Here is a 23971-nt window from a genome sequence, read left to right as displayed (position 1 = left end):
TACAAGTTACAGAGGTGTCTTAATATATGTAAAGCCTGAATGGCTTCAAACTAAATATACTGTAAGATGTGAAAATAGCTGGGCTGGTTTTAGGAAAGTGAATATGGAACATTTGCCCAGGGAACATAGAATAAACTAGTCCTAGTACTAGAGCCTCATAGTTCTGACTTGATAAACATTACAAAATTAATGAGTTAATATTCAATATAATATTTATCTCACTAGAGTAGCACTATTATCATTTTGTTTACATTATGTATATGGTGCTACAAGGGTTAAATAGCACCGTACTGTACAAAATAGATACATACACATACTTGCCTACTCTCCTGGAAAGGCCAGGAGGCTCCTGAAAATCGTCAGCTGCCTGGAAAAGCTGGCAAGTCTGCCACAGCAGTGGGGCCAATGACGCGATTCGCATTGACCATGGCCCCGTCCCCTGCTTCACAATGTCGGCAATCTCAGCATTGTGTAGCGGGGGAGGGGCCACGATGACACAATCATGCAGCCACGCCCTGCTCTGCCCCTAATGCTGGGTAATGTCCCTGGTCACGCCAGCCTATGCCAAGCCACGGCCCCCGCTATACCGACCTGGCTTTCCCTTCCCATAGGGGGCAACCAGAATGTCAGCAAGTATGAACATACAACAAAATTACATAACTAATGCTTCAGTTATTAAGCACTAACTTTTGTGGTAGGCCCTATAGTATCTAAACCCAGAAAATAAAAATGAACAAAAGCTAATTAATAGTTATTGCACTAGGAATTAGTCGAGCAGCCCTAAAAATTACATGTAAACTGCTCCTGACATGGTATTTATTTCCATACTGTGAAATAGAAACAACGTCTTTTCACTGTTATGGTCTTTGTAATATATTTAGTTACACCGTTTACAAATGTATATAGAAATGTTTTCATACATGAACAGAATGCAAGATAGTTTAAATTATACTGTTCTAGTTGAAATTATCTTGCACATGCTGCTTTTCCTTCCAGTTTGTAAGCAAGTCATTTTTAATTGCACTTCCAACCACATGAGCTTTAAGAATACTGTAGCCCCACGCTGTATGCTACAGCCACTACACATGAGGCAATTTCAGTACACATCAGGAGGAAAGCGTTTCTCACTGGTGTATAAAATATTCCTGGTTTGCAAGCAGCAAACATAAGTTTCTTATTTATTTTTAAAGGATCCTAAGTGAATGATCATAATGAAGTACTGGAGAGGAATATATGATGTATGCATTTCATGCATGGAGCTACATTATAAAATTATTACAATAGTCTGCAAATGGAGAATTTACCCATTTTGGCATTTTGCCTCCATGTGGATCATGATGATGATACTGAAGGACAATGACTGTTACGACCACGGAAAGACCCACGATAATCATTGTACTTGCAAAGTACTGGGCTGCAAAACAGAATGTAACATTGGAAGACCAGAATCAGTACATAGGCTGGGAGGTTAAGATATGTATATTGTATCAGAACATACTGTAGCTGTGCAAACCATTCCTAATATAAAAATGATAGCCAATGAGTGGGAGCTTGATAGTTGTTGCCTGAGTGCATCCAGTTAAATCAAGCAGTGGAAAAAAGCTTTAACTACAGACAAGAACAGTTCTATACAGTAATTACATAATTTACGAATCAGGACAACGTAAGTTGTCAATGTTAAAGAAGTACGTTTCATTCATGCATTAACACAGTGGCTTCTCCTTTGGTGATAGCTAATTACTAAACTTAATATGCTATAATGTACAGTATGACAGCTGAGCATAAATTAAATTATTGAATCCGCTTCATATGTACAATACAGACTTAAGCAACTTCATTGCAAGAGTAGTCAAACTTTACCTATTAATGGGACTGAATCAGATGTGGCTGGCATTATCTCAGCGACCAGCAGCATGAACACAGTAAGAGACAACAGTACAGTTATACCTAAAACAAAATAGGGTGAAATAGACAGTGAGAAAAAAATGCATAACATATACATAGTAGATGCTGAAATTCTGCACTTTTGGTGATAATCATTCCATACAGTAGTTCACTGAATTATTTAACATTTCATTCTTTACTCAGTTCAGACTGAAAGTTTCAACCAGAGTTTTTGAAAAAAAATTAAAAAAATGGTACCACCTCTTCTCATGTATGTGATTCATCATCAGTTCTTGAAGTTCCCACCATCTCCATTATTTTTTTCCTACCACTCCTTAGATTGTTTAATCAGAACAAAGAGGAATGTCTCTGTTCTCAGAATATCAACAATTACATGTGGATTACAGCAGATCAAAATACTATAATACTTTTTTACTTGCTTTATTTTCCTTTTTTACATGACTGGAATATGTTGGATATAATGAATCAAGGGCCCCAAGCAAGATACGTATGCTGTGGAATACTTTTGATGAAAAGAGAAGATGCAGTTTTGATTGACCTTTTGTTACACAAATGTCAGTAAGATTATTATTGACACAGATATGTAACATAGTTTATGCTACATGTGTATTTAGATAACATGACCCAAACATTAGAACCAATATTTAAAAGTTATATGGAGTTAATGACTGCATAGATATAGTGCCAGCACAAATATTGGGGATGCTTTCACATCACCCATACATCTGCCCTTCTTGGTTTTGAAGATAGAATTTAAAATAGGGAAGTGATAGAGTTAATGTTAAACTAAGTTTATACCCCACCTCTCATCAGGTAAGACTGGTGAGAGATCCTAGCACTAGCCTGCGAGCCATTTCATTCCACCACCACAAACTCACAGGTGGTTCGGCATGTAAACCAAGATTTTTATTTCACCAGGGGAACTCAGGTACTTGGGCTTCCAGCACAAGTCTAGGGGATAATATATGTTTTAACTTATTTATTTCAATGTTTTACATCACTAGCCATATGTCCACATCATAGAGAGTCTTGAAGTTAGTGCTTCCATCGCATTATCTCATTCATTTATGGTCATTCAACAAACTGTATACACTTTTGTGATGTAATGCTCCATATTTTGTGCTTATGCGTTGGTATTAAAGAGAATTACATTCATATGTGTGTCCAGATGTCATCTATAGGCGGTACCTACAGTAATTATAACTGCTAAAAGATAAAGATTTGATGCTATAATTCCTATATTTCCTATAATTCCAACTCCACATAGACAACAGACCCTGCAATAAATTCTGATAAAATGATGAAACCAGGGATATTATTTTTTTTAAATAGCAACAAAACGTAGCTTGTATTTTATTAATGACAGTAAAGAATGTCTCAAAAAAACTAACACTAAATTACATTTTCAGTTATTTTCCATGTGTTAGAAATGTATTATAAATGTACAGTACTGTATAGTTTTATATTATTATAATATCCCTAGTTTTATACCATGCTAATTGCAGTTAGATTTACAATTTGGGAGTATGTCCTCTCTAAAGTGCATGCAGGATAAAGAGGAGGTAGGCCAACAATTTGTATGCAGTTCACAGTGGACCTTCTTGCACCCAGTTTACGCACAGGAAGATGCAGGGAGAACACAAGTGCTCAGCCTGCAGGAAAGCCCCACTGTCTGAATGGGAATTGGAAGCACACTCCTGACACTCCACTCATGAGATATCAGCGAAACCAAGTTGGTGCTCACAGACTAATTTGTGATCCTTCCAGTGTGGATTCCAAAGTAACACAAAGGTACAAATCATAGTCTGGGCACTTTGTACAGCTTACAATTCAGACAAGTCATTGCCACTTTCATTCTGACAGCATGAAGTTAAGTTTTTATTCTCCCCACCATGTGTATTTTCAGGTGCACTCACTATCCTGCAAAAAGGACATGCATTTCCATTTTTCTATATTTAATATTTATAATAAAAAAACTAGAACATTGTGTGGCTGCTGTATCATAGTGTGCGTGGCCAAACCAACAGCTGTTTTTTTTTACAGTATATAATATATATATATATATATATAGCAAATAGACAAATGGCGGCACTCCATTTAATTACTTATCAAGGCATGGAGTGCCGCCATTTGCCTATTTGCTACACGGGCACCCACGCCAGAACTATCTTACTTTAAGTAAATGCCGGGACTCTACTGTATATATATATATATATATATATATATATAAATTTTTATTATGCCTCCACTGTGTATAGCAGTAGAATATCTCCCAATTCCCTGCAAATGGCGATAATACCACTGAAATAAGGATGGCTGGGTGCTATGCTAAAAGTACAATATGAATGTGCTAAATGGACAAGAAAGGTGCATTGGCACGTTAAAAATTGCAATGCAGTTCTGAATTTTTAGAACTGAATTTCTGTTCAAGAGTGCAGAAAACTGCTTCTTAGTGATTCTGGATTGGATGTACTAAGCATTACATCAACGATGCAATGCATCCCACCACTCATCCAGTTGATTACTGCGGTATGTACCTGGAATATCGCAAAGGATGCATAGAAGGCCACAGCGATGATGGGAGAGATCCAATCGGATCCCTACAAAGTAGGAGCTTCCAGATAAGAAGCCTCTTCAGGTGGCGTTACCCACTGGGACTGCTTTGTACATATGGTGAATGCTGCAGTTTCGGGGGTTTTACCGCATTTTCCCCTTTAGTACATCCCGCCCTCTGTGTCTATTCATACATGTATTAGTTCTGTATCTGAGAATTAAGCCTCAACCCAAGACATTTTTATAACCAAAACCCATTGGTGTTTTTGTCTTCTCTAAACATAAAAAAACTGGTACTTCCATATCTTTGCAGCCCCCTGGTTATGCTACGTAAGTACCGTAACCAGGAAACACTATTCGGCCCCTTGTGGGCTCGCTGCGCTCACCACTCTGCGGGCACGGTGGCTCACTTCACTCGCCACATGGATTTATTCCACCTCCATGCCCACTTGGATGGTAGGGATTGACGTTGGATGGTAGGGAATGACATTGGATTCTGGCTCATCTTTACGCTAATGTCCAACGTCATTCCCTACCATCCAACGTCATTCCCTACCATCCAAATTGGCATGGAGGGGGAATAAATCCATGTGGCGAGCAAAGCAAGCCACCGTGCTCGCAGTGTGGCAAGCAAAGCAAGCCCGCAAGGAGCCGAATGGTATATCCTCAAGTTTACGCTACTTACGTATCTTCACTGAACAGTGAAGATACGTAAGTAGCGTAACCAGGGGGTCGCAAATATACGGAAGCACCAAAAAACTTTCTATTAAAAGGTTTCCCATCTTAATCTAAATCCCTGTATACAGTTCAACCTGTCAGGATTTTAAATGATGTGTAGATAAAACTGTATGTCAGTTTTAAAAATGATTCATTTCTGAAAGTCAAAGGACATACTGTAATGGAAGTCCTGAATAATAAAATGTGTAACTGCTGCATCTTGCTGCATAATAGCTCTGCTTTCTGCTTTCTGTATAATCACCTAAGTGTATTCGCAAGTCTAGATTTCAAACGTCTACACTTTGCTGATCCTATGAAAGTCAATTCTGTTTTCCAGTAGCTGCATGTTTACCAAGTGAGATCTTCTCTCCTGAGTCTGCCGGAAGCAGAAACACTAGCAAGGCAAGCGCAGATATCAGCACACAGGGAATAAGGAGGTTCAGTCCATAATACAAAGTTCTGCGTCTCATTGTAATAGTGAATGTCACATCTGGATATGGTTCTTTACAGCAGTCATAAAAACTCTCAGACCTTTTCCCAGGGACTCCTACAGAGAAAATACATTGAATTGTCATACTTTTCTTCTTTTTCTTTTCTCTGAAGTAAAAAAATATATATCAGTAAATAAATATATTCAACAGCATAGAAATGTTTCATAATAAGAATAATAAACACACAGATATCTAATTTATCAAACACTGGTGAAAGGAAGTAAGTTCTGTAATAATCACAAATCACAAGTCTCACCTGGAGACTTTGGACTTGATTCTAGATCAGGTGTGATTATCAGAAGACTACACATGTGCTGCAAACAGAAATCACAATGCGTACACACTTTGGCAGAGGATACACGAGCAAACAGTCCTTTCCGTGCATGGCCGGATAACTCTGTGAAATTGGCAACTGGGCAGCTACCTAGTGAGCGCACAGAAAAGATCTGTTTGCTGGGAGTGTCATAGGACTGTAGTGGGGAAGTACTGTATACAGACTTCCGTATTTGTCTGATGGAGGAGGGACTCCTGTTTCTGAGGGATCTCTCTGCAACCAGCATGTGGGAGGTGTAAGTGCCGATACTAATGATGGCTATGGATGGAAAAACAGTACGCGGTGTGGCTATATGCACAAAGGCAGTTGGATACTGGCTTATTATTAGGGGGGTTGCTAGAGCGCTACACCTTTGTTTATTTTTGTGGTTGTTTTGAGGATAAGATTAAAAGAAAATTTCAATATAATGGTACACCCTTTGTGTGTCTCAATAGCACAATTTATTTATATCTATTTCTTAGAGAGTCCCATGTTCTCTATTTAAAACCAATTTGTGAAACACGTATTATGTGTGTGAGGAATAATCATAGACTCTAAAATATTCTCTAATGTCTTGTTTATTATAGTTAATCTACCGGAGACACAGTGCTCCAACCTTACGATAAAAAACAGTATATACAGTATATAGTACAGAGTTAGTGGGTGTAGGTTACTCCTTCAGGGACCACGTCCCATATGTACCTGGTCCAGATTGGCCTTGACATATGTCCCCTGCTTGGATTTGGCTCCTACCTCTGACTGATGTGTTTTATTTAGCCCAGCGGCGTCCCGCAGTTGAAGTAGGTTAGCACTAATTGTGTGTATCCAAATGGTGCTGTGCCTATGTGCTGGCAGATGGAGGCCAATGGGCGACACAACCAATATCTGTATCAAGTCCCAGAGTTGATGGGCAGCGGGTCCCCATCGTGATCACTTTGGTGACTGATTCCACTTTTTAGTCTGTCCTGTTCCTATCATCAGCTGTAACGTCCATCGATATGCAGCGGCGGTGTGTGGATATTAGTGATGAGTGTTGTATCTGTGTGGGCAGCAGGTACCCATCGTGGCCACTCTGGTAATATTTCACTTTCAGCCCATTCTTCTCCTTGGCTGTTGTGACGGGAAGCAGTCAGGAAGCCAAAGGACGGAATCCCGACCGCCGACTTCCCGACTGTCTAATCCCATCTAGGGTTAAATGACAGGCGTCGAGATCCTGATGCCTGTCATTTTACCTACGCTGGGAGACCGACGCCCGGCTTCCCGATCGAAGGTAAGCCACGTGCCGGACGCGAACAGCTGCGTGGGGGAGGGTTAGGTTAGGGGCTCCCAGGGGGTGTTAGGCACCCCCCCGGGAGTGTTAGGTTTAGGCTAGGGGAAGGGGGGGTTAGGGTTAGGCACCCCTGGGGGGAGGTTAGGGTTAGGCACCCCCCAGAAGACTTAGGTTTAGGCAGCGGGGAAGGGTGGGTTAGGTTTAGTCACTTGGTGGGGGAAGGTTAGGGTTATGCACCCCTAAGGGAGGGTTAGGGTTGGGGGGTTAGGTTAGTTTATACTTATGAGTAGCGCAGTCAGGATCTTCACCTCTGCTGGGCTTCCGCTGTCGGGCGGCGGTAAATCATAGCGATCCCATTGTGACAGTCACTTGCCTGTATGCAGCAGTATGTAGGGATGTTTGTAGCAAGTGATATGATAATATCACTCGAAGTGGAGAACTTCCTTTTTCTCCCATCTGCGTCTCTCCTGTGGTCTCAGGAGAGAGCCGCAGCTGTTGTCAGTAGTATGTGTGTGCGCCAGAATTGGTGCAGTGCTAGTCAAAGTTCTTGCGTTATTCCAAACAATGTAAAAGGCAGTAAAAACTTGTTCCTGATGTGTATCTAGTTCTGCTACTAACGCGTTTCTGCATACCCACCTTTATCAAGGATGTTCTGATTTCCTTCTTATGACGTACTGTACATGCTCCATATCTATTGGTGGATTTGTGAGAGTGTGTAAGTGGGATTGGTTTAGCTCACTCCGTGCTTCTTTGTTGATATTAATTCTGGCTGCTAATTTCTATTCTATTTCACACTTGTTCACTGATTATCCATTATAGTTATAATAAGTGATCAATCAAGTTTTGTGTATATTTTTGTATGTTATATGGGATATTTTGTTTTAGTGGCTGTTGTTTCTTTTCATTTCTAGTTGTACATATTTAATTAATAGTGGTTCTTTCAGATATATTTCTTTACTATATAGTTTTACAATTTTACGTACAGAAGAAGAAAAATCTCGACTTGTTTACTTGTATATAACTTTATTATCTGGCATTTTTATTCTTCTTCATTCCTGATATGTATTATTTCTCCTAATTGGAGGTTGTTTCTCCTAACTGAAGGTTGTTTCTCATGTTTGTTCCTGATAAAATAAAAATGTATATGTATTTTTCTCTCTCTTTCTCTTCCTCATTGTTTGGCCTCATTTGAGTTATCTCTGTATTGAGTGACTGTGCTTCTATTTATTTTTTTGTTAACTATAGTCATATACTGTATATGTTGAATACAGGCAAGTGACTGTCAGAACAGCCGAGGAGAAGAATGGGGCTGAAAGTGAAATAGTACCGGAATGGCCACGACGGGTACCCACTGCCCACACAGGTACAACACTCGTGACCAATATCTACACACTGCCGCTGCTCATCGACGGTCATTACAGCAGATGAGATGAACAGGCTAAAAGTTGAATCAGTCACCAGACCGGCCGCGACGAGGACCTACTGCCCATACGGGTTTTGCAACAACTCTGGGACAGCTATTGGTAGTGTCACCAAGCCGCCACAATCTGCCAGCAAATAGGCATGGCACCATTTGAACACACACAATTAGTGCTAACCTACTTCAACTCGGTTCTGTTAATTGTTTTGATGTTAATAAATGACCCCAACCAGCCAGTATACACTGCAATAATATTTGAATGATGAGTCTCCACTTATGATCATCACCTGGTTAGTATAACTAGTAAAATAGCCTTAATTTACATGAATATGTAAATATATTGTTATTACATTTATTTATACAAGCATCAACATAAATCATGATATATTGTAAACGCCTACTAAAATTATTGATTTGCTGGGTGTAAAATATAATAATCTTTTTCTACAACTAATCTATCCAGGATAGTGTACTTTAATTATAGCATGTATATATGTAACTAGTGGTTGGTTTTGTTTTTGTTGCCTGAGGCAGTAACTGAAATTTCACTGTGTACATATAGCATAGACATCTGTATTACTGTAGTGTGAGCTACAAAATACAAATGCTGGCAATTCATTCAATAATAGATGCATCAACAAGACTGGGTTGCTAACCATCAGCAAACTTGGTAACAGGCAGCAGGACACAAATGTAAATTACAGGAATGTATGGAAATCAGTCATCTTCCTGACATTACAACACTACAGAAGTATCAGACCAAGGGGCCTATTCATTAAACCTAAAAATTCTCTGGAGATAATTAGCTTTAGAACTCTCATGGGGTTCTAGCTAATTATAGGTGGAATTCATCATTCCACCTCTCCATAAGTATCTATTCCGAAAAGATGTCATTTTTGCGATGACAGCTTTTCGGGAAATAGACACTTTTCCCTGCCTACACTACCTTATCGCATCTGGAAACACTGCTGCGCATGTGCTGTTACATCTGTAAAACCAGCGCATGCGCAGCACTGCCTACAGATGCGTTAAGTTTAAAAAATAAACTCTTTTTTTTTGTCTAAACTTTCTTGTGCTCTGCTGGGGAGCACACATGTCCGATCAGCCACCGGAGCCTGAGGACGGAGAAGAGCGCCGGAGGGACTCGTCGGGGGACCTGCACACGCGGATACACCTCACAGTGGCGAATAGTAACTGCATCAAATTCCGAAAATTTATAATTTTCAGAATTTGATGAATACCACAATTTCCAAATCCCCATACTAATGTATGGGGAGTGTGGAAATTAACACAGGGGGACTTAGCAAGGAGATATCTGTGATATCTCCTGTGCTAAGTGGCTACATGAATACCAAAATAACGTTATTTAAGGAAAATGTCCTTAAAAACTTTATTTTAGTGTTGATGAATAGGCCCCCAAGTATTTTAAATTGTGCCCTGATGTGAACTAATTCACAATCCTCTTGTGGTTGTAAATGTTGATTTTATTCTTAGTTCCAGACAATATATTTTAATATGTATAAACATGTTAGCTGCCAGTAAAAAAACATTTCTGGGGTTTGCAACACTAGCATAGAAATATTTCATAAAGACTTTTGTAGGATAATGATTAGCATTTGGTTTTCTGAATATGTTAATTGACTGATCAACCTCTGATTGCTCCCAAACAAATATTGGGTTTGTTAGTCACACACAGCGACATAAAATAATTTTAGATGTAAATAAACCAAGCGGAAACTGTGGGGGAAATGTCCTTTCATAGGTACATCAGATACCGGCGTATCTATAATGGGTGTAGGGTGTGCGGTGCACACGTTCCCCTGGGTCCAGGGGTGCCCAAACCGCACACCCTGAACCCATATTTAGTTTATACTCAACTTTCTGCAGTCTTTAGTGGCTGCTATCTTCCCAGTTATTCGCGCATGTGCAGTACTGCTGTTCCCGGGAAAATGGTGCAGATGCCATTTTCTCGGAGACCCGCGCATACGCAGTAAATACTGGCACTAAGCCAGAAACTACTGCACCATAGTGACTCGGCGGCACAGCACAAGAGAGGAGGGGACCCACACTGAGTCTGCAAATGGGCCCTTAACTCTCTTAAAATGCCCCTGATCAGACATATTGGGCCATATGTAATAGGGTGAGAGTTTAGAAAACGTGTGAGAAAACTTTCACATTTTTAAACTCAGCCAATGTAATAATGTCACAGAACAGGAAAACTTGCATGTTTTACAGACTCAAAAACTCTCAAGATTTAGGGGCATATGTATCAAAGCTTTATGTGAGATAAAATTGTGAGATATACTGTATATCACCAACCAATCAGCTTCTAACTTACATTTTGCAGACTGTGTTTAAGAAATGATAGTTTGGAGCTGATTGGTTGGTGATATATATTTCACAATTTTATCTCACATCAAGCTTTGATACATATGCCCCTTAAACTCTCATCCAGGTGTTTCCTGTATTGATAATACAAGTCGATCAATGAATGAGTGTGAGAGTTTTACTGCTACACTCTCACATTTTCTAAACTCTCATCCTATTACATTTGGCCCATTGTATCTTAACTTACGGAAGAATACTGCCATGAGCCATTCAGAGCCTTAATTGCTGGGGGTAGTTACAGAACACAGTAAAATACAGTGCATTAGATAACACTGGGGAACAGTCAGTCTGTTGCCAGGGATTTAATGTTCGATTTCGATTCATTTTGTGCTCCTGATCATGACTATGCCATGCTTTTTTTCAATTGGCTCTAGTTTTGAGATATGCATATGTCTTTAATATTTGTGAAAAATTTAATTAAACAATGTTAAAAATAGTTAAAAAGATTTTTTTTTATTCTGATTAAATTTTATTCATAAAAGGTTATAAAAAGACACAGGATAATTACATACATAAGTGTTAGGAAGCTAAGAGAACCGTAACAAAAAGTGGATAAAACTGCGCTCTAATACTTATGTTGGGACATAAGGTGATAACACATATAAATAAATGTAGAATGTAATTTATTACACCTTAAGTAAAACAATGTGCATAAACATACAAGTAAAGAAACAATGATATTATATATATATATATTAGGGATGTGCAGGCTCGGATAGGTTCGAGTTTGCACGTGGAGTTCGGATTTTTCCCTCCAAAAAAACGGAACTCAGAACGAGGCAAAACGTCATCTTACATGGACGAACATCATCATTCCTGGTCTTTTGTCCAGGAATGATGATGTTCGTCCATGTAAGATGACGTTTTGCCTCGTTCTGAGTTCCGTTTTTTTGGAGGGAAAAATCCGAACTCCACGTGCAAACTCGAACCTATCCGAGCCTGCACATCCCTAATATATATACACATATACAGATGTGTATGCATATATATATATATATATATATATATATACACACATACAACTCTTCTACTACCTAGTATATGTATCTAGATAGGAACACATATTGAATGACACATTTGTATCAGAAAAAAATTTAGTTGATCAGACTCCTGTAAAAAGGTTTGTTTCCCAATAGCCAGATACAAATTGCAACATAAAAACTGTGATAAATACACATTCACTGAGGTAAAAAACCCAGGTGATAGATATAATATCCAAGAGTATAAGGATTCTTAGGGGATTCCCAGGTGGACAGATAAGGTGTCTGTCATTAGTTTACAACTCTCCCTATAGATGGTGATTAATATAGGTAAAATTATGCCCACCACGATGATTGATAATAGGCTGTGGTATTGGTAAAAAAAAACTCAGTCAGTAAGTCATATTTCAGTCATATTTTTAGGAATAAGTCCAGTCATAGATATTGATATGGACACCTTGACTGATTGATGTGTGACAGTCCCATATATGACAATGGGTGAAATAGATACCAGTACTATCTTTGGCTTACTGTGACCAATACTGTGCCTGTGGATGGAACAACACGGTACAGCAGAATATCTGGATGTACTGGGAAATAGCACTCACAAGTGGCTTACATTTCTGGACAGCCAATTAGCATGAATTGATATTTAAATGGCAAGTAGTTGCCCGGCTATCAAGCAACGACTTGTGGCGGCTCCGTGATTGAAGCTAGTCTCCATCCTTGCAGTGATCCTGACGGAGCACCTGGGTACTGCTGGAGTGACAGGCAGCTCCTGTCTCCGTGTAGCTGGCGGTGTAATGTGCCAGCGGAGGATAATCCACAATCAGAAGGCCACATGTGTTCACTACGTTGTAGAAGTCTGTCTATGTCTCAGCAGTGACCCAGCGGTCAGGAGTTTCACATTAGTAATTTAAAGAGCAGTCAGCGGCTTCTAATGGTAGGGCAGCGTATAAGTACTAAAGACAGAGTCCCCAGGAAAACTTTGTATGAGAGCAGCAACGCGTTTCGGCTACGTCTGTAGCCTTTTTCAAGCTGGGAGCAGGATAATTACATACATAAGTGTTGGGAAGCTATGAGAACCATTTTTTGTAAGATTTTCTTTTGTATTCTTGTTGCGAGCAGTCCCTCTGTAGACTCCAACAGTAATCGGCTATCATGTGATGATCCCACCTTCCTTGATATCTTACTTTCATTACCTGAATATCCTGGTGGAACCATTCACCCTGTTCTTCACTTAAATCTCCTAGATTGGACAGAAAGTGATCTAAATGGCTGTACAAAAAATTTACTATAATACTCATTGGCACCTACTTTTCTCGAAACATTTTACCATGTGGACTAATTTGTGATAGTTGTCTGCCTTGTGATTGCCTAAAAAAATTTGAATGATAGACACATAACTCAGCCATGCTTCAGATTCGGTTTCAGTCACAGATGTGGTAAAATTTGGATCCTTCACCATTTTCCGTATCTGTGGGCCGTCAAAAATTCCTGCCTTTAATTTTTCAATACTAAGAGATGGAAATTTTCGACAAATATACTGTATATGAAACAATCACCTGACCTGTCCAATGCTTTTACAAATTGTTTCATTACACCCAGTTTGATATGGAGAGGCGGCAGTATCATTTTTTTCCTGTTAATTAAGGGCTCATGAATGATGTTGGCTTCTCCTAGTTATAACTTCTCTTGGAGGCCATACGGTTTGCTGCCAGTGCTTTTGTTTTGCACGACTATCCCATAAGCATATGTGACATGGATACTTAGTATATCCACTTTGCTGCCCAAGAACAAAGTTTACCATTTTTAAATCGACACAAACAGCCTATTGATGCTGAGAATAAGACTAAATTGATATTTTCATACTGTTCTTTAAGTTTTGTTCAATGACCGATAGGAATCGACACAAATGTATTCTCATTGTGCAGTAATATGCATTTTAAGATCCTTTTAGAACTATCCAAAAAGAGCCGGCAGTCTTCTGCTCGATATTCTGGTAAGCCCATCATCTGGAGAAGTTCTGGAATATTGTTGCTATACATAAGATTGTTATCTTGGCTAAAGAACGGCAGTATGGCTTGCTCTCTATTTCGATATGATGTTATAGTAACATCCAGCTCAAGACGTTGCTTTTCTTGAAGTCTGGATGCTAGAAGCTCAGCTCCTTTTTGCGATAAATTCAAGTCATGAATTAAATCGTTTAGTTCCTTTTGAGAAAATTTGTTTGGAGTAGTGGAACTTTCTTTAAACTCAGTTTCATCTGTTTTGTCACTTGCACTGGATGAAATTAACATTTCCACATCATATTTAACTTCGCACAAAGAACTGAGTGATGGTACAGGTAAATCTTCGCTATGTGGTATCGTTTGTTTTGTCTAATTCATACTTGGGTATTCCCATTTGCTTTTCTTAAATCGATTCATACCCTTCACATTTACAGCAGAAAAATAGCAGTCACTCAAGTGACCTTTTGGCTCACACCACATCATAGGCATGCCGAAATTAAGTCCTTTTCGATCACCTTTAGTCCAATTGCGGAGTGATTCCACACAGGTTTTACAAACTTTGTGAGGCACCCAAATCTTGGCTTATGTGACGTCCAAAAGAAGACTGATATGCTTGTTTTACGAATACAGTTATATTTTTTCTTTCTTTTGCAACACTATATTTTCCACAAATATAACAAAAAACATCAGGGTTGTTAATACACCGTCTCCAGGAAGAACTTATTTTTACAGCGAAAATGTTTTGTTTCACACATTTAGTGCTAACTCCTAACAAAAGCTGAGGACCTACTGAACAAAGCAAGCCCAAACGGCAGGAAATTGATTGTGGTGGGACAGGGAGAGGGCCGAACAAAGGAACAGGAGGTGTGCACTGAGTCACTCAGTCCTCTCCATTGCTCCTCTCTGTATGCTGGGAGAAGGCATGGCTGTGGTCTGAGGATGTCCCAGCAGGCTCAGCAGTGCACTGCCACGCCTCCTCCCAGTGTTAGTGAGGAGATAAGAATGTGTTATGTGTTGCTCCTCTCTGTATGCTGGGAGGAGGCGTGGCTGTGGTCTGAGGATGTCCCAGCAGGCTCAGCAGTGCACTGCCACGCCTCCTCCCAGTGTTAGTGAGGAGATATGAATGTGTTATGTGTTGCTCCTCTCTGTATGCTGGGAGGAGGCGTGGCTGTGGTCTGAGGATGTCCCAGCAGGCTCAGCAGTGCACTGCCACACCTCCTCCCAGTGTTAGTGAGGAGATATGAATGTGTTATGTGTTGCTCCTCTCTGTATGCTGGGAGGAGGCGTGGCTGTGGTCTCAGGATGTCCCAGCAGGCTCAGCAGTGCACTGCCACGCCTCCTCCCAGCATTAGTGAGGAGATTTGAATGTGTTATGTGTCTCAAAGGTGACTACCAGCTACGTTATCACAAATAAAACAAATTCTTGTTATTGTTGAAAGAGGGTAGTTGTTAAAAAAAGCTAAACTAAGTTGATTCTGTTAAGTAAAACAGGCCTACACTAGTAAGGTACTTCAAATGGAGAAAATAATTGAATTTTATAATTTTTCATTCATTTTAAAACTGGAGCCAATTCAGCTATAGCGAAGATCTAATGCGAAAATAGGACCTGCGAGTACTCTCATACCGATCTTCAATCCTTGGCAAGAAAAAAAAAATTTTTTTTGTTCCCTAGTGTAATAATTGTGCATACAATGTCAAATCATGGTTACAGTGACCAAGGAAAAATCAAAAACAGGGGAATACAGGTGAGCTCTCCAGCTCAAAACATACCAACTAGATCCCATTCTCCATTTGAGATATACTCAGAAATGTCTGCTTCTCGCATTTGTAAGTCCAGAGACCATCCACCATAAGTCCAAGATCCAAATTTCAGCTTACACTTTTGAATATCAAATGGAAACCAACGTACGTCAATGTAGCATGAACTCTTGAATATTCCTAAATAGAAACAAGAGAAAGAGAGCATCAGCTTCTACTTACGTACAATACAACAGTGGTTGGAAATCTGGGAGTTTTAGAGTATAAGCACCTACAAATCTTAGCACAACAAAGACAATTTTAAGACTTGGGCAAAAAGAGAATGTGCCTATTAAGCAAGCTTGTACAGTATGTAACAGATTCTTAAAGCACCTTATATAGAAGATCCTATGAGGACAGTAACTCATGTTTGCAAGAGTGGAATCTTCCCCAAAGCAGTAAATATAAAATACTCACCATCTGTAGTCTTAGTCTTGCCCCCAAGCTACAAACCTATCCAGAGCCCACATGTATTTAGAATTGGGAGAGTTGGATATTATATAGCACTTTATAGTACATTCGCATATTCATAATAAACATGACTACAACAAGCAGACCCAGCCCTGAACAGATGCCCTAGGCAAGATTTTAGCTGGTTCTGCTTATATTGTAGCCAGTCCCACCAGTGGCAAGCGCAGGATTTCGAAAGGGGTTTTTCCAAATCCTTAGTTACCGAACCAATAAAAAAACATATAGCCACAAATAGATAGATAGATAGATAGATAGATAGATAGATAGATAGATAGATAGAAACAGCTTACACAGGATTTAGGACCACTACAGTAAATACCACTCAGCCTATGACGGGGTACACACACATTGACTGACACAGACACACACAGACAGACACCCACACCTCAATCACTAAAACACATGAATGCAGCAGGCAAATAAATACAGCCAGCATGATTCATTAAAGACCTCCCTCCCCCCAGTAGTGGTCCCTTTGCAGTGCTCCCAGTAGAAGTCCCCCTTATGCAGTGGCCCCAGTAGTACCCCTTATACAGTGCCCCCAGTAGTAGTCCCTCCTTTGCAGTACCCCTAGTAGTGCCCCTTATATAGTGCCCCCAGTAGTAGTGCCCCTTATATAGTGCCCCTAGTAGTAGTCCCCCCTTTGCAGTGCCCCCAGTAGTGCCCCTTATACAGTGCCCCCAGTAGTAGTCCCCCCTATGCAGTGCCCTTATATAGTGCACCCAGTAGTAGTCCCCGGTATGCAGTGCCCCCAGTAGTGTCCCTTATATAGTGTCCCCAAATAGCAGTCCCGCTATTCAGTGCTCACAAAACTGGCCACCCCCTCTATACAGTGCCACCAGTAGCTGCCCCCCCTATTCAGTACCCCCAGTAGTGCCTCCCCTAATATGCAGTGCCAGTGCCCGTGCCTCTTACATATACACACAAAAAAAAACTTACCTGAATCCCCGCTCCTGCCGCGACCACCATTGTTCGCTCCTCCCGGCACACTCTGCACTATGGGAGAGACGTCATGACGTCTCCCCCATCACCCGCTGCGGGGGGAGCCAGACGGCAGAGTTCACGAGTGGGCTCCAGCCGGCTCCCTCTGTGGAAGCAGCAGCCAATGAGAGTCTGTCTGACTCTCATTGGCTGCTAAAATAAACACACTGCCCCCGGGTAGTACGAGCTTACTACCCGGTGGCGGTGTGTTTGTTAGTGTGTAGTGCGGACCACACTCACTGCGGTCCACACTACACTTAGTGATCGGTGGGCAAGGGTGTTTCTTGGTACTCAGAAACTCTTCCTCAGTGCACGCCTGAATTCTACCACCAAGCATTGTGTTTGTACACTCACGCAGTCACTATTTTATAGCTTTATGTCTTTGACATCTTTTTTTTTTAAAGTGCTAAATACACAAAACACAAATTTATATCTATAAAATAAATATCAAGAAACTAAACACAGAAATAAATATATAATAAAATTACTATCACCATTTCGCATGAATATTTTAAAAATCCCCCACTCACTGACAGCTGGCACTGACGTGGTCAAGTTACTAGGAGAAGTCACATGATCTGCTTCCAGATTCTTTGTTCTCTCCTCATTGGCATCGATGTGGTGGGGAGATGCTAGGAGGAGATGTCAGCTGTGATCTCTCCTAGCAGCAGTGCTGCAGACAGTGGTTCTTTTTCAGCATTATGACAATATGGGAAAAAGCACTAACTGTAGAGTTGCTGTTGAGAGGTCAATGTGATCTGAGCGTCAACTAGAGCAATGATGCCCGAGGCATTCACTTATGTGGCCTATAATATTCCCAAGACCAACTCTCATTAAGAGGGAAAAGGTCCTCTTTTTATGTAAAAATGGCAGAATGTAATGTGCATATGAAACTACATAGGAATATTCAATTTAGAATGAACTGTACGCAATGAAGTTAATATATATTTTTTTTAACCACTTAATTGACAATTTTTTTTCCCATAAAATCGCTCAGAAATTGTTGGGTTTATTTTTTATCATTTAATTAAGTATAAAAATAATTTTTAATAATATATATAAATATTTTATCTTAAAAAAATATATGTAGGGGGTGTTTTGCACCCTCAACACCCTGTGTCTGTAGACCTCCATTCTAAAATGACTTCCCACCCTATATTCGCAATAAACCCCCCCAGTGGTCAAAAATCCTAATAATACTACACCCCACACCCCCTTAGTAGTAAAAAATATCTCTGTTGTATAAGCCAAACCCCCCCCCCCTCTGTAAAAAGACACTTTTTCTTTGCACCCACTCCTCCCCATCTGCCCTGTTACCAATGTAATTTTTTTGTTATTATTTTACCCCCCTCCCCTTTCCAGCATCATATTTCTCTATATTACCCCTCCTCCACACCAACCGATGCTAGATCCACCCATAGGGGTTACTTCCCCCACCCTCATGGACATATACCCCCATCTCCACATGCCAAGCACAGCGGAGTGTGTGACAGAGAGGTCTGAGAATCAGTCCACCATGCTTTAGCCGATCTCTGAACTTGCAGAGATCAGTCAAATAGTGCTTGGAGGGGAAGTTCCCCTACTCGCACTTTAATCCCCTATGCATGGGCTTCAGAATGCCGTTCACACTGCAGTCTGGGGTACAATTCCAGAAGTGATGTTGGGGGTCACAGACTTATGCATCAGTTCCAGTAGGTCCTGGGAGTCAGAGGAGATATGTTCTGCACTTGTGCAGAACAGATCTGCTCTGCAAAAGCCAGGGGAGGCAGCAGGGTGGCATGGTCGCATGTGATGCGACCTTGCCAGCTGAAGCACTTCTGGTTGCGGTCACATCCCATGCAACGTTGCCGTTAAGGGGTTAAAGCAGATGAGTGTGTGAGTAACATGTAATGTTGAGCAGATTGTGGCAGTTGGAAGTTGCAGAGAGTGACAGTTAAAGATGGTGAGAGCAAGAGAATGTTACTGAAATCAGATCAGAGAGACAGAAAGATAGCAGAAAAAGCGAGAGAGAACCCTATCACAAACAAAGAAACATCAGCTGAAGAAAAATAGGATCTATACTCCTCAGAAATAAGATGCCACACCCATAGATTAGTAAAAAAAAAAGCAATTTATTACATCCTGCATAAGTCCTGGCTAGATGTCAAAATTGCATAGAGAACAAAACAACTAAATAAACACTATATAGAGACTATTTATATGAGCAGATTCGAGCGACCCATTATATTGTGACAACATCCCCCTTTTCTAGCACCACAGGACCATAGTCTGTGACAGAAAGTAGCCACTCCTGTACCTGTGGCCATGCCCCATCAGTACCAGGGCCCGATGAATATGTAGGCAGCCCTGCATATGAGTACCCTTTGCTGCAAATAGAGATTGGGCACTCATTATTTATTCAATAACAAAATGTAATTAGGATACTAGAGTCCCAATTAAGAACTTTTTGAGGAATTATGATTTGGACTATTATTTAAGATTATTAAGAACAAATAAGAATACAGCATAGTTTGTAATTGCAAAGAATTATTTTGCTATTGCAATGTGATCAGTTATTGTTAGTAAACACCCCCTCTGCCTTTAGTACAGTGTCTCTCAACCTAGCAGGTGTACAGGTGGGATGCAATCAGGAAACCGACTGATGTGATCCCGACAGCCAGCTTCCCGACTGCTTTATCCCGGCTAGGGTTAAATGACAAGCGTCTATATCTAGACGCCTGTCATTTTCCCGACGCCGGGAGACATCCCGATCGAAGGGATGCCGGGCGCCGCGAGCAGACAGCTGCGGGGGGGAGGGTTAGGTTTAGCGCACCTGTGGGGGCTTAGGGTTAGGCACTCCCGAGGGTTAGGGTTAGGCTAGGGGGCGGGAGGGTTAGGGCTAGGCACCCCCGGGGGGGACTTAGGGTTAGGCACCCCCCCAGGGGACTTAGGTTTAGGCAGCAGGGAAGGGGGGGGTTAGGGTTAGGCACTTACACGGGGGATTAGGGTTAGACACTTGGGGGAGAGGTTAGGGTTAGGCACCCCTAAAGTGGGTTAGGGTTAGAGGGGTTACGTTAGGATAGTTATTACTTACCTGAGGACGATCGGGATTTCCAGCGCTGTCGGGCTGCCGCTGCCGGGATCTCTGCATCTGTCGGAATTTCATACCGATTCCGTACAGGTGTATCATCTACTGGCACAATATAAGAATCCACAAGTGATCTGAAAAACATGAACTGGGGTCCCGAGGACAGAGTTTGAGAACTACTGCTGTAGAAATTAAAACCTTTTCTTACAATGGGGCAGATGTATGAAGCTGTGGAAAGTGATAAAGTGCAGAGTGATACATGACCAACCAATCCGCTCCCACCTGTCATTTTTCAAACACAGCCTGTAACATGACAGTTGTGAGCTGATTGGTTGGTCGTTTATCACTCTGCACTTTATCACTTTCCAGAGCTTCATACATCTGCCCCAGTATTTGGTGATTTGTCTCACTTCCTTGGGGTCTGGTCCCAGGTGAGGTCTAGCTTTTCTCTGCCCACAAATCCCACAACATAAACTACCAGGTTTGTGATTATGATCACAGCTTAGAGTACAGGTTCTCAAACTCGGTCCTCAAGACCCCAAACAGTACTTGTTTTCCAGGTCTCCTCACAGACTCATAAGTTATATAATTAGCTCCACCTGTGGGTCTTCTAAAATGTGTCAGTGAGTAGTGAATACACCTGTGCACCTGCTGGGTGACCTTGAAAACGTGACCTGTGTGGGGTCCTGAGGACCGAGTTTGCGAACCACTGGTTTAGAGGATCCACATGAGATGCATCTGTAGTTTCTAACTCCCCACAATATTATATGCATAGAAAATAAAACATTTGTATTTACAGGAACAGACATACTGTCATCTATGAAGGTACACATACAATATGTGCATACATAAAGGTACAACTGTATCAAACACAGGGCTATATGCAAGAAGCTCATTTATGAAAGTACAAAATGCACAAGAGCAGTGTAAAGGCAGTTATGTAATATCATGTACATATTTTTCCTGCAAATGCATCCACTATAAATTGAATAATTTTTATATTGCTGTTTTTCACAGTTGCAGGCTCCTGTAGTCAGGGCTCTGCACAAAGACCTTTGTAAAGGGGATGCATTCACAAGGTCGACATTCACAATGTTGACAATCCATGTCGACCGATATAATGTCAACATTGTTGAAATGACAACATGTTTACAATGTTGACATGTGAAATGCTGATTGTCTCAGACGTCGACATAAGGGTTAGACTGTGTGCCACGAGAGTTAGGCATTAGGGGGAGGTTAGGGTTAAGCTACAGCAGGGAGGTTAGGGTTAGGTACTAGGGGGAGGGTGTTAGGCTAGGGAATAGGGTTAGCGATAGGGGGACTACTCACCGTAACGCTGGCACATCAGATGACTCCACTGGAACTGCTCCTCACATGACCTTAAAACTGCCGCTGAAGATGCGGCTGCTGTCTGGACCAAGTAAGACACAGCTAGACCACCAAGGACAGTTTGTGGGTGGTAACATGGGAAGGTGCTTGTGAATGGGGGTGTAGATGTGCGAACGCAGGCATGTCTGGGGGTCAGAACGGAGTTTAATGGGTGTGCATAATTAGCAAAGTAGCGTCATTGAACACGTCACTTGGTTGTTTTTTAGCCTGAAATGCTCGCAGTGCTTGCGGTAGGGTAGGGTCTATCACAAGCGCTGCGAGCAGCTCTGATGGCCCTCGATGTTCCCATGTGCAGCAAGTGACAGGTGGGAGGTTTTATAGCATACTTACCTACCTTTATAAATCTCTTCCCGGGAGAAGCCCGGGTAAGAGAAGCAGCAGGGGGCCGATGGGGGCGGGGCCTAATGATTCGCGTCATTAAGCCACGCCCCTCATGGCAAAACTGCCGCGATTGGGTAAAATTTACATAGGGGGCGGGGCCAAATGCTGTGATTCATGCAGAATCACATCTTAAGCCCCGCCCCCTTCACGGAGACCCGCGATCGCCACGGGTATTCTCCTCATTCTGCCCACTTCACTAGGAAGTGGGCAGAATGCGGGAGAAATGCCTACCCTTCCGGGGGTGCAGGGGGTTAGCCGAAAAATCGGGAGGCTCCCGCGAAAACCGGGAGGGTAGGCATGTATGGGTCCTGCGTACGCTCACTGCCATCACTCTCTAGGACATAGAGGGCGTCCTTAGTGCGATCGCTTGATTTGCATACCCGGCCCCTTTTGCAAGCGAGCGTTCGCTGCTTAGCGATCGGGTCTGAATGAGCTCCTTACTACCAAGCATTGGGCCTGATTCTGAGTCACACAAAATAGAGTTATTTACACAAATGGTCAATGTTTAACAACAGCGCATGCGTATGCACAGCGGAGCAGTTGTGATTGAGACACTCGGTAACAGAAATATATATGGAAATGTATTGTCCATTCCTGGTCAGTGGCTGGGAGGTGGCTATTCAGTTAGACTAAGATGGACCATCTTTTAGGCGTATTATGGCAATGTTGCGAGAATGTCGCTGAACTGGTTGTAAACTTAGATGCTTAATCACTTTGGTGGCCATACTGTGATGGAAAATCTGCACCTAGCATGGGGCAACTGCAAGTGCAAGTGTAAAAGATGCTCAAAGTAGGTGTCTCAGTACTTGCACAGTCAGACGCACGCTTGTACACCAGGGGAAGGGTAATCCTACTATTAGCATAAAGTTGCAGATGTGAATACAAAAAAGCAGGAGCTAAAACGGTTGCAGCAGCCCCATTGTGTTCATTCATACACTCACACAGGAATTCCTACATAGCTTTATGCCTTGGAGATTTTTTATTTTTAAAGAAACCAGTGCTACCAGTGCTAAATACACAAAACAAAGAATGCTATTTTTGGCATTGTAACAATTAAAAAAAAAAAACACTGACTGTAGAGTCTACTGGCCACTCCTCTTGTCAAAGTGTACTTGGCAAAGTGGGGGCAGGCCACCTTGCCTGCTTGGTGCCCAATGCACCCAAGGCATTTGCATATATGGCCAAAACCCAGGGCTGGGTATGACCACAAGTAACCTATACCTACAGTACTATCGCTAAGTAGATATAGGGCCTGATTCACTACGGATCGCTTTTGTGATCGCAGCTGCAATTAAGCACACAAGTCTACTGCAAAAATATGCTAATGAATGCAATCGCAAAGCCGTCGCACAGCCATCATAGAGACGCCAAGTACCACTATCTCAAATCCTTAATACCTTGCAGTCCTGCGTATACATCCGGAACATTGAGTAACATCGGCCCCTCAAGCACAATTACAACAGGTTTGACCTTGCTCAGAAATTGCTAACCTCGTCACACGCAGTGAGTACACAAGCTGTGTATGCCGTTGCAGTGGCTAATTTATGCACGCCCAAGTAACGGCGTTCAAATGGACAGCCACACCTGCGTTTCTCCTTCCACTCCCCCAGCACCATCCCCAAATGTTGAGGTCCCATCCCTCCATCTGCGATGGCTTTGTATCCACGTAGGTGATCGCTGTGCGATCGCAATGCTAACTCACGCACGCGCACTGCGAAGCATACCCATGCGCAGTACACACCATCGGCCGATCTGTGTATACTGTTGCAGTTGAGATCCGTGATAAATCAGGCCCATAGGCTACAGAAAAGCACAAAATCTAAATAATTACAT

General features: G+C 41.7%; 1 protein-coding gene across 2 annotated transcripts in view; it reads right to left on the bottom strand.

Moving 5' to 3' along the window:
- LOC148540319 (neuronal acetylcholine receptor subunit alpha-7) overlaps positions 1-23971 on the bottom strand; it is a 252249-nt gene that overhangs the window by 6037 nt on the left and 222241 nt on the right. For both annotated transcript variants that reach the window (XM_088443254.1, XM_088443263.1), the window contains 4 exons: positions 15820-15987; positions 5528-5722; positions 1861-1947; positions 1305-1414 (listed from right to left, as the gene is read on the bottom strand). In XM_088443254.1, coding sequence (XP_088299380.1) covers positions 1305-1414; positions 1861-1947; positions 5528-5722; positions 15820-15987 — 560 coding nt within the window. The remainder of the gene's footprint in view (positions 1-1304; positions 1415-1860; positions 1948-5527; positions 5723-15819; positions 15988-23971) is intronic.

Source organism: Taudactylus pleione, unplaced genomic scaffold (genome assembly GCF_031769625.1).
Source record: "Taudactylus pleione unplaced genomic scaffold, aTauple2 ptg000019l, whole genome shotgun sequence".
Classification (NCBI taxonomy): Eukaryota; Metazoa; Chordata; class Amphibia; order Anura; family Myobatrachidae; genus Taudactylus; species Taudactylus pleione.
Note: the sequence above shows the minus strand (reverse complement) of the source record. Positions and strands in the feature narration are given on the sequence as shown.